The following is a 12133-nucleotide window of genomic DNA, read 5'->3' as shown; positions in this document are numbered from 1 at the left end:
TAATTATATGAACTTTGGGCAATAAAGGGTGTTCTTTTAAAGAAATAAGTAATAGAATGTAGAAGGAAGTCACAGTAATGATTATTCTCATGGAAGACAGAAGAAAATGAATGAGCACAAACGTAGGTAATAGGTAGAAAGACAAAGTTTATTTCATACTTGAAGAAGCCAATTTTTTAAACTTAAAGAAAGAAAATCTTTGAGTATAATTGAAGCTAAAGGCAATGTTACTGATTTCTAGAGATTAATAACTTGCCTTAAATGATGCTGTCTATGCTGGAAAATTCAACAGTCAAAATTGCTTCTCAAAAGAGATTTATCGTATTACAGATTTATACTCCAACTTTCTCCCATCAACTTTTATAAGATTTTTAAGAGGAAGCTACGTTCTTTTGCCTTTTGTAATCGCTTCTCTGAAAACTCTGTCACCAGTGTCTGTAGCATCGGAATCTGTGGCCCCACCTTCCAATGTTCTCCTTCCTTGACTTGGGGGGTACTCCATTCTTCTGGTTCTCCTGCCTTTCTGGTTGATTAAACACTGGTGTCTGCACTCATCTTCCACAAAGTCCCTTCTCAGAAACCTGTAATGTCAGTTTCCTGCCCTAAGCATAAAGGGCAATCCTGATCTACAATCTGGTTCTTGTCTTCTTGCAAATACACGTGGGGTGTTCCCAGAGGAGAGGGACGTCACAGCTCTTTTCCTTATAAATGAGGACACTGACATAAGGCTACATGGGCATGTAAAACTGTTGCTGCCCATCTCCACGTGGAAACTAAGTGCCATATGACTGAGAGGACTGCAGACTCTGTTACTCCTGTATCCTGACATTGCATCAGTAAGGCGGTCTTACCTTGTGGGCTGGACCTGACTTGTGCATTCCCACCTCCTGGCTCTGCACCCTGCATTGTTTCTTTCCTTTGTACCCAGCATAAATCGCAGTTCTGCTTTATGATCTCACCTGTCATCCACAGGCTGTGTGCTCCTTCCTCTAATCCCTTTAGCAATCTTGCTTGTATCACATATGTGGCCTCACTAGGAAGGGAAGGAGAGCATTTTGACAAGCATCTACTTACTATCTGCTGTGCCATACCTATCATTTCACTTAACATATTTTTTTATTATTATTACCTATCTATTGGAGCGTTTATATTTTATCTCTTGTTAGGTAGGAGTCACAACTTTTATGCACCTCACAGCACTTAAGAGATTCGTTGCCTGATTACATTTTTAAAATGAAGGAGTTCTGTTGCTTAAAAGTAAAATAAAGAGCCCTTAAGTTCTCCAGTTTAGCCTAATCTAGTCTCTAAACAGAGAGGGAGAACATGTCTCAAGCTAGAATTGCATCTCTCTTGTTGTTAGCTGTGCATTGAGTCTCTCCGGCAGTAGTTTTTCTTTGATTCTCTTTGCCTACTCAGTCTCTTCATTGTGAAGGAAATTCTACAGCTTCTAGATTTGCCTAACTTATAACTCAGACTCCAGAAAACTTATTCAGGTTTTAGTTGCATTTTATTACTTGATTTAGAAATGGATCCACTTAACCTTTAATGGAATGGAACCAAATTCCACTAAAGGTTAAGTGGATGAACCAAATTCCATTAAAAGGTTAAGTGGATCCATTTCTAAATCAAGTAATAAAAACTCTCTTCAGTCTGGCCCCAATGACTTGCATTTTGCAAGAATGCAAATCCTTTGGACAACAGCCGCCTGTGTCGCATGGTCCTTACTTTTCAGTCCTGTTAGGATGAGATCCGTAATGTCTTGTATTTTTCAGGCACTGCAAAATGAAGTTGTATCCCAGGCCTCATTCTATAGCAAACTTTTGCAATTGAAGGAATCATTGTTCTCAGTAGCCTCCAAAGATGATGTGAAAATGATGAAACTACATTTGGAGAAGTTGGATGAGAGATGGAGAGATTTACCACAGATCATTAACAAAAGGTTGGTTCTAAAAGATAAATCTTCTAATATTGTTCATTTGTTTTTAAATGATAAGCATATACATTAATAAAGCATAGTTTTGTTTACTTTTATTTAACTCAACTACTCACCTGATAACTACAGAAGGGAAGAAAACTTTTATTTTGAAAATCAAGGTCCACAAAACTGAGCATTTCTGATGAATCCCAATTCACAATTTAGTCTTAAAATAAGGGCAAGTTTTTAAACCAGTTGAAATAGATTAAAGAGAGTAGGATTGCTAATGTTTGTATTATTTATTGCTTAAGCTGTTTTTATATAGGAAAAAAATGGTACCTAAAATTTTATCTCACATGGCATTTCTCAGCCAGAGGCATTTTATACACATAGGCTAGTCCATTTCATTTTAATATAGATCTTTTGGAGACAGCAAGGAAAATTATTGATAAATGGAGGCAAAAATGGATTAAATCTTAATTAACTAGGTGATTAACAATTGGCATCTGTACCTTTCCAATATACTAGAAAACAAACTTTATCTTTAAATTGATATTGATCACCCATGTGATCTTAGGCATTTAACATTTCTGACCATTTAAAACATTCATTCATTCAGCAAATATTTATTGAGTTTCCACATTGAGTAGCATACTTTTCTATGTGCTGGAAATAGCAGCAATAAAGAGTTTCATCCTTTGCTTTCATGGAGCTTATATTTATTCTATTATTTATTTATTCCTGTATCCAATCAATCAACAAATATATATCAGGTGCCTGCTGAGTACAAGGTACCATATCAGACACCAAAAGCCATACAAATAAACAAAACCTAACCCCAAATAATTTACAGATTAGTGTGGGAATAATGAGGGGTGAAAGCGAAGTATTATAGGATCAAATAAAGGGACATTTGAATGGGTTCAGAAATTTATGGAAAGATTTGATGCCATCTCTTGAAAGGTGAGCAATTTTCTGTCAAACAAAGCAGTATCTGCCCTCTGCCTATCCCTTAGAGGGAAAGTAAAGGACTTTTAAAGTGATACCAATGTGTGAAGGCATTGAAAATATAATGTATGCATATAAGGATAATGTGTAGAAGATTTTATAAATATTAAAATGTGAAAGCTGATTTAAAAGTTGAACTTTGGATACAAACCATTTTAATAAATACTAGTTTTGATTAAGGTATTATTTTTAGTACGTTTGGATTCTGATCTCCAATCGCCTATTATTTATTAACTAATTCATTTATTACACATGCATCCAAGGATACAGCAATAAGCAAGGCAGGTCCATGGTGTGGAGAGAGGGGAGGAAGGAGCTGGGCGGAAAATAAATATATAACTAAAAAAGTGAACGAACAAGACGATTTCAGGCAGTGTTCAGTATTATGAAGACAACAAAACAGGGTAGCATGGCAGGGACTTCAGGATGGTGTATCTTTAGAATGGGGGTCAAGCAAGGCATCTCTGGGGAGATGATATCTGATTAAGATCTGTGGGCTGTGCAGGAAGCAGACCCACACAGGCAAAGGGAGCAAAAATGGCAAAAGCTCTAAGGCAGTAATGAGTTGGTTTTATTGACCACAGAGATGTCAGTGGGAATGTGGGGCAGAGCTGTGTCAGATGAGGCCAGAGACGTAGATGATGTGAGGTTTCTTGTAGACCACAGTAAGGAGTTTGGGGTTTTGCCTTCTTAAGTGCAATGGGAAACCACCTAGTGTTTAAGCAGGACAGGGAATGCCCTGTTCACATGAAATCATGTCTACTTATTATCTAGAGAGTATATTGTAAGGAGGCAAAGATGGGAGGGAGGAAGCCAGTTAGGAGGCTGTTAAAGGTCAGGAAAGAAGTGAAGAGGTTTAGACCAGGATGAGGGCAGTGGAAATGGAGAGAAGAACACAGAATCAATGTATAGTGTGTGTGGGGTGGGAGAGCGGGGAGTGGGGGCAGTGGGGGGATTGTAGGGCCAAGGCCCTTGGCCCCCTAGAGGGTAGAAAATCACTGACATGAGGCAGATTAATAGAAAAGGAATATAAATTTATTTAATGTATATACACAGGAGCCTTCAGAATGGAGACCCCACCTCCATTGACATACAGAATATATACCATATTGAGGTTACAGAAAGATTGTGAGCTCAGAAAATGGCCCAAAACAGGTTTTCATGGTAAGACAGGTTATTGGAGGGAGAAAGGCAGAGGCTTGGCTAGCAAAGCTGATCTTGTAATGTGGATGAAACCTCACAGGTATAGCCCTCAAAGAGAATAGATGGTACAGGTCTTTTTCAGATCTTTATGGTGTTTGACTCTCAGTTCATCTTTCCTAGACCTGGACAAAGGCAGGGCTAGCTGCATTAGTGCAGATTCTCTACAGATCTACAGAAGCAAGTTTACCCCCTAAAAGACAGCTTTGTAGGGCCATTTCAGAATTTGTCAAAGAAATATATTTTGGAGTAAAATATTTTGATTTCCTTCAGTTCCCATTTTGAAACTTAAAATAACGTTTCACATATTAAAAGCTAAATGGACAATTTTGAAGAGATTTGTGTTAAAGTTTGTTTGATAGAGATTGGGTGTGATGGCTCATGCCCATAGTCCTAGAGTTTTGGGAGGCCAAGGTGAGGGGAATGCTCGAGGCTGGGAGTTCAAGACCAGCCTGGGCAACATAGCAAGACCCTCATCTTTACAAGAAAATTTTTTCAAAAATGTATCCAGGCATGGTGGCATGTACCTGTAGTCTCAGCTGCTCAGAAAGCTGAGGCAGGAGGATTGCTTGAGCCCAGGAGTTTGAAGTTACAAGGAGCTGTGATCACAGCACTGCACTGAAGCCTGGGTAACAGAGTGATACTTTGTCTGAATAAAATAAAAAGAAAAGGTTATTTGATAGAGATAGACAAAGGAGTGGAAAAGCAAATTAAGATAAACAGAAAAAAGGCAAATTGAAATATATTGTTCCATGTCTTCTTTAGTCAGTCTCTTAATCCTGAGAATAGAACAGTTCAGTTAAATAGCTGTGTCCCATTCAAGAAGGTGGCATTGCTAATGGGCTGGGCCTCTATATATGATGCACGCAAACAGATCTTTAATAAGAGGCATTTCTAAGGAAAGAGAAGAAAAACAAAGTTTAATATCTAGAGTAGTCTATAGACTTGTTTTTCTAGAGTTTGTGAAGCATCTTCAGATTGCAGTAGCAATCTGAACAGATTTTTCTGGATTGTAGTTCAGTTCAGATGAATGGTCAAGTGAATTTTCTGAGAAGTCCATACAACAGCAGGCACATAGGTTGTTTACTTACAAGTTTCTGTTATTCCTCCCAAAGTTTAGTTGCCTAGCTTCAGTTTGTGGGGCATTAAGAAAAGCAGTTTTGGCTGAGCATCGTGGTTCACACCTGTAAATCCCAGCACTTTGGGAGACCGAGGTGGGCGGATCACCTGAGGTCAGGAGTTTGAGACCAGCCTGGCCAATGTGGTGAAACCCCATCTCTACTAATAATACAAAAATTAGCCAGGTGTGGTGGCAGGTGCCTGTAATCCCAGCTACACGGGAGGCTGAGGCAGGAGAATCGCTTGAACCTGGGAGGCAGAGATTGCAGTGTGCCAAGATCACGCCATTGCACTCCAGACTGGGCAACAAAAGTGAAACTCAATCTCCAAAAATAAATAAATAAATATATAAATAAAATAAGGAAAATGGAAAGAAGATTCAGAAAACCTTAGTTTGGAAACTTGTAGCCATGAAAGAATTCAGGATTCAGTCCAAATTGTGGGAACATAATAAAAACTCAAAAACAATGGGCAAAGTTAGAATCTAGTAACATGCATACTACAGTTTTTTTTTTTAACATAATTTTTCTCTCTCTAGCCCCCAATTTCTACCAAAGACAAATCATAGTAGGACCAACTTATTTGCAAGATAAATTTTAGTCTTATTATACTTGGCCTAATTATCCATATAAAGTGCAGCAAGATTAGTGATTGGCCACACAGGCTTTTTAAAAATTGGCTTTGCTGGTACGTTTTTCATAAGAAATCTCAGATTAGACTTTCAAAAGTCTCTCAACGTTAACCAAACCAAAGGTTTATCTGTGCCTGCAGATAATCCATATGAATTGGGTGAATTCCTTTCTTCTCAAGGTCCCAATATAATTTGAGATTCCTGGCCCTGTCAGAAAGTGACATTCTTTACTTACCACAGGTCAGGAATTTTATAAAGGCATCACATAGAAAAATAAAAGGCCAATCTTCCCAAGGGGCTTTTCATTGGTTCTGTAAAGTTTTTCTGAATTCCTCAAAGCAGTCTGATCATATCTGAAAATATGCCATTCCAGTCAAAGCCTTGGTAAAATAACCAATGTTTCCAATTTTGTCCTGTGACAAAACATATTGAACTTATACAAATAACTATATTACCATACATTAAGAATACTCACAAATAGTTTCCAATTTCTGGAAAAATCTAGTAGAGAGAAAAAATATGCTACAAATTTTGCTTACAGAAGTGTAGTTTGCCCAATTTGTTGTAAGCTATAGACAATTCAAAGAAAAAAAGTTGTCTTGACTTTGGAAGGGAAAACATAAAAAGAATCAGCAATGTTTCAAACAAAACACCACCAAAAATAAGTATTTCAGGCATCTATTAGTTCAATCCCATGTAATTAAATCTTGTTCTGCTTAATGTTGGGTTAGCAAATCTCATGAATGTATCAGCTTTTTAATTAGAGTCCTGGAAGTTTTTTCTTTTGAGACAGAGTCTCTGTCACCCAGGCTGGAGTGCAGTAGTGTGATCTCAGCTCACTGGAACCTCTACCTCCTGGGTTTAAGCAATTCTCATGCCTCAGCCTCCTAAGTAGCTGGGATTACAGGTGTGCACCAGCACACCTGGATAATTTTTGTATTTTTAGTAGAAATGGAGTTTTGCTGTGTTGGCCAGGCTGGTCTGAAACTCCTGACTTCAAGTGATCCACCTGCCTTGGCCTCCCAAATTGTTGGGATTACAGGCATGAGCCACTGCACCCAGCCATGGAAGTTTTTTCTTAGTCCAATAGTATAGTCTCCAAAGTTATCAGAAATCTGTATTTTAGAATACTTGTAAGAGTCCTTTCCATGAATTTCCTTAAAGAAAAAGCAAATTTTGGACTGCAGCTGACTATAAACCACTTTTTAAGAAGAATAAAAGTAAAATAATTGTCTATGGATGACAAAAGTCTTAGGCTAGCCATGGTTAAAGACACAATTGATTAAAAAATTTGGTTACTTCTGTGGCACACAACAATTGAGCATAATGATAATTATTACTGATAACATATACTAAGGCATCAGAATTACAGGAATTTCATTTTGGAACATATGTTATGCTGAGAGGGTATCCATAGATTAGATGTGCTCGTAAAGAAAGGACAAGATGAAGAGTGCCTCATAGGACCATCAGGGTGAATGGTGGCAATGTTCACTGAGACAGGGAAGATTGTGAGTAAAGCAGGGTTTGGGAAGTAAAAAATATCAAGAGGTATAGAGTGTTCATGTGTGACAACATTGCTTTTGCCCTTGGGTAAGCTTAATTCCCAAAATATATCATTAATCCTTTGTGTTTATTTATGGGACATTTTAACTTTAATACTTTGTCTGCATAGGATTAATTTTCTTCAGTCTGTGGTTGCTGAACACCAGCAATTTGATGAGCTGCTGCTTTCCTTTTCTGTCTGGATTAAGCTATTTCTCAGTGAATTACAAACTACTTCTGAGATTAGCATAATGGACCATCAAGTAGCTCTTACTCGGCATAAGGTAAAGTGTTTTGTTCTTTTTTTAAGATTGAAGAAGAATTTTTTCATAAAAAAGTTCTTGAATTAAAAAGAGATGCAACATTTTAAAAAAGTTTAAATGGTGGGAATTTAACTTTTTATTTATATGAAAATGTTTTAATAATTGAGCATATGAGTTAAGGCAGTGAATTATGCAGACAAATTAAGCAGATAAAGCCACTTCAGATAAAATTGGCAACCATCTTAAGAAACTTTCTCTTCATAGTGGAGCAAATGATTTCTAGGATAAAGTGGCAAGAATGTCCATTTTTAAGCTTCTCCGTTTGTTTTATTTCAATACTGAAAACTAATACTGAATTCAAATACTTTAAGGATATAGTTTTTCTGAATTACTATTCAGCTTTAAAGTGATTTAAAGCTTATTTCCCTTATTTATAAATTATGCATATGGAGGGGTGAAAAGATTTTTCCTCTGCTGTCTGAACGTTCAATTAATTTGAGTGTATGAAACAAGCTGGCAATAGAACAATTACCAGGAGGCATGGCAAACACATTTATTACGTGCTTATTGTATGGGAGTCCCACAAAATATAAGACTCTAAGAATAACCAGATGACTAAAGTTTTTATGTTATACAGAAAGAAATAGGGGCTGGGGCTTCAGGAGGGTAGTAGGGACAAGCTATGGGAGGGTGAGGGGAGGAAATGCACTGTTAACAAAGGCTGTCTTATTATGCAGAAAAAGTTTCTCAGGTAGCACACCTCAGAATTACAGATGGCAGCCTGCGCTAAAAGCCTCTCCAAGTGAGATGTCGGACCTTAAGGGACTTTCCTGTGAGTTATTCCTCCCTGGTTGATGATTACATTTCTTCTGGAGGAACTTTCCTTAGTCAGATAAGAGGGCATCAGGAAAAGCTCTTCTCTGAATTTGCTGCTCCTCAGGTTCTCTCGGTTTAAAGTCCAAAGTGACATATTTTAGGGTATCATTTTCTGAGTCCCCAACACATTATATCTATCCTGGCACCAGAAAACATTCAAAAATTCCGATATTGATCATAAAGCATTGAAATAATGGAGATAAGCTACATAGTACGCATATAGCAACATGTAACAATAGAACATTTCATATTTATTGAGTGTTCACTCCTTGCTGGGTTCACTAATTGCTTTTGTGGCAGGGAAAAGCAACTTTCTCCTACCTTCAGGACAAGAGATAGTTTTACATCTTGGGGGAAGGTGCCCAGTGAATTTAGGCTCTACCATCCGAAGAGACAGAGAGAGCAGCCATCTTCACTGGTGATTCCATTTCAAAGGGATGGCTCCCAGGTCCTTCAGAAAAATACTATAATACTATGGAGGTAGAAAAAACTGGCCAGAGCTTTAAGAAGAGTTACATCTCAAAGGGGCAGAGAATGAATTTACAATTACAAGTTTTCTAAAGTAAATGCTCTAAGAAAAAAAAAGGTCAGGATCTGCAGTCAAGAGGAAGCTATCTAAAGTTTAGTAGTCAAACAGGGGAATCTTAAAGTCATTGTTGTCAAGATTAAGATAGGTGATAATTTCTATTTAATGGAAACCACTGAGAATGTTGCCAATTTTTTGCTAGATTTTAAACATGATTTATTGTGAGCTAGTCAAATTTCCTATGCAGAAGTCTTGCATAAAATACAACTCTGATTTGGAACTAATTTAATGGAAAAAGATTTCTTCATGGATTTTGTGGATAGAAATTGTTAGTTAAAAAAATTAAACATTTAGATTTTTAAAGATGTATATGTATACACATATACATCTTTTAAATTTTTAAATTTAAAATTTTTTCACACACATGCATCTTTTAAAATTTAAAATTTTAACCTCCCGGGTTCATGCCATTCTCCTGCCTCAGTCTCCCGAGTAGCTGGGACTACAGGCGCCCGCCACCACGCCTGGATAATTTTTTGTACTTTTAGTAGAGACGGGGTTTCACCGTGTTAGCCAGGATGGTTTTGATCTCCTGACATTGTGATCCGCCCGCCTCAGCCTCCCAAAGTGCTGGGATTACAGGCATGAGCCACCGCGCCCGGCCCAGGGTTGTGTTTTATGTGAAAAATGTGGATGAGCAAAACAGAAAATTTTGCGAATTTTCTAAGATTCACTGTAGATGACCTTTAAGTACTATACTATCCGTGGCACTTACGATAGATCTTCACATCACAAATCCTGTAGAATACCTCTGTCATAGACTGTAGCGTATCTCAGGAATCAATAACTCTCTCTTCCCTTCCAGGACCACGCAGCAGAAGTAGAGAGCAAAAAGGGTGAATTGCAGAGTCTGCAGGGTCACTTAGCAAAGTTGGGTTCTCTGGGCCGTGCTGAGGACCTCCACCTCCTGCAGGGAAAGGCTGAGGACTGCTTCCAGCTGTTTGAGGAGGCCAGCCAAGTTGTGGAGAGGCGGCAGCTTGCCCTGTCCCATTTGGCAGAATTCCTCCAGAGCCATGCCTCTCTGTCCGGCATTCTCCACCAGCTGAGGCAAACAGTGGAAGCAACCAACAGTATGAATAAGAACGAGTCTGATTTGATAGAAAAGGACCTCAATGATGCTCTTCAAAATGCTAAAGCATTAGAATCTGCTGCCGTCAGTCTGGATGGCATTCTTTCCAAAGCCCAATACCATCTGAAAATCGGGAGCTCTGAGCAAAGGACTTCCTGCAGAGCCACGGCTGATCAGCTCTGTGGAGAGGTAGAGAGGATCCAGAACCTTCTGGGAACCAAGCAGAGTGAGGCAGATGCCCTGGCAGTGCTGAAAAAAGCATTCCAAGACCAAAAAGAGGAGCTTCTGAAAAGCATTGAGGACATTGAAGAAAGGACTGACAAAGAGCGATTGAAAGAACCTACCCGCCAAGCCCTTCAGCAGAGGTAAATAGGAAACTGTCACAGCCACTTGTCTCTTCTTTTGTATTTGTTCTGGAATTAACTTTTATGCAAAACTTTATTAGTACTGTCCAAGGAAAATAAAAACTCAGGACCCCAATTCACTCTGCCAAAAGAAAGAAATTAAGCTGAGAGCTGAGTCATGCAAGAAGCTGCCTTTCCTTTTGTTCCTAAACAGATAGATACAGAGAAAAGGTTAAATATCTCCATGCTAGTCTATGTTCACCTTATCTTAGGTAAAGTGCTGATTTACTGAGCGCGAGATGAATTCGTAATTGACTCTTCCCTGCCTGCTTCTTTTCTATTGCAACGTATGGATTAACCTTATCCTCTCTCTTTCCCCTCCAGCCCATTTTTCCCCTTTTAAGTGTTGAAGCCCTCAAAATCATCTTTGGAGAAAGGTATAAACCACAGACTGTTTCTGTGATTTCATATTTATTTCTTCTGGGCATGTCCTTAACCTTGGCAAAATCAACTTCTAAATCGATTGAGACCTGTCTCAGATACTTTTTGGTATACAGTACCATATTTAGCAATTTCTTCTTTTTTTTTTTTTTTTTTTTTTTTTTTACCACTTCGAAGATAAGATTAATGACTAATTTGACACTTGAGGAGTACTAAAATTTCTTTGGATTTCCCTAAAGTCTGTTTATGAGCAAAGAATATGTAGATCTTATTATCTATTTTTAAACAATTTTTTACTGATGGGAGAAGGGACTCATCTTCTATAACAAGAATGAAGGCAGAAGAGAAAGGGAGTGATCCTAGTAGTTTTGGTGGTAAAAAGTATGAGGGAATTCCTCCCTGGTGGCTGAGAGCCTCTTGGTAGAGACTGGTGCAAGCTCATTAGTTCAGAGGAGAGGGCAGATGCTGGAGGAGAGAAAATGGTGTGAAACAGTTCTCTTGTAGAGGGGAGCTTAGGAAGGTGATGAACTGTGATTTGAGCTCTGTGTTCATTTAAAGTGAAACCAACCAGCTTGGCAGAGTCATTCTCTACAACTACTTTTAACTGTTTGCTTAGAGGTATGGAGAGGCAGAGGAGTGGGTTTAAGTAAGCAAAGCTGAGCTTTTGTCAGGTGAGTTCATTTGAGAAGCAAACAGGTCAAAGATAAGTTCCCTTAGTAAATCTGAAAAGTAACTGTCTTCTTAAAACTGTAGGCTTCTTTTCAATCTTTTTTTTCTTCTTAATAGAACCTTCTGACTCCTGTTCTCAGGGCCACTTTCTCTTCCATTCTTTTTCAGTGGGCAAGGAAACAGCTGAAATGCATTCATGCCAAGGTATCATAATTGGTAAAGATTATGTTGTTCCTGACAAGACCATTGCTGGTTGTTTCCTTTGAACCAGAATCAAACATTAAGTCGAGGATTTAGTCAGATGATAGTGGAATCAATATTAGGACTGGGCTCCTGAGGTTATACCCTTTATAGGCAATAAATTATCTGATTAGTTTAACAATAAATTGACAAAAGGGAATGATACTTGGGAAGAAAAAATAGCCTCCAGAATAAAGAGAGAACAAGGTGCCCAGTGTCGCTCACCC

General features: G+C 38.3%; 1 protein-coding gene across 10 annotated transcripts in view; it reads left to right on the top strand.

The window, feature by feature from the left end:
* The window catches only part of SYNE1 (spectrin repeat containing nuclear envelope protein 1), a 528347-nt gene that overhangs the window by 210590 nt on the left and 305624 nt on the right, over positions 1–12133 (top strand). For all 10 annotated transcript variants that reach the window (XM_063632191.1, XM_063632173.1, XM_055267440.2 and 7 more), the window contains 3 exons: positions 1773–1939; positions 7549–7702; positions 9949–10577. In XM_063632191.1, the coding sequence (XP_063488261.1) occupies positions 1773–1939; positions 7549–7702; positions 9949–10577 (950 nt within the window). The remainder of the gene's footprint in view (positions 1–1772; positions 1940–7548; positions 7703–9948; positions 10578–12133) is intronic.

Source organism: Symphalangus syndactylus, chromosome 2 (assembly GCF_028878055.3).
Source record: "Symphalangus syndactylus isolate Jambi chromosome 2, NHGRI_mSymSyn1-v2.1_pri, whole genome shotgun sequence".
NCBI classification, from domain to species: domain Eukaryota; kingdom Metazoa; phylum Chordata; class Mammalia; order Primates; family Hylobatidae; genus Symphalangus; species Symphalangus syndactylus.
This window is presented reverse-complemented; position numbering and strand designations above follow the sequence as displayed.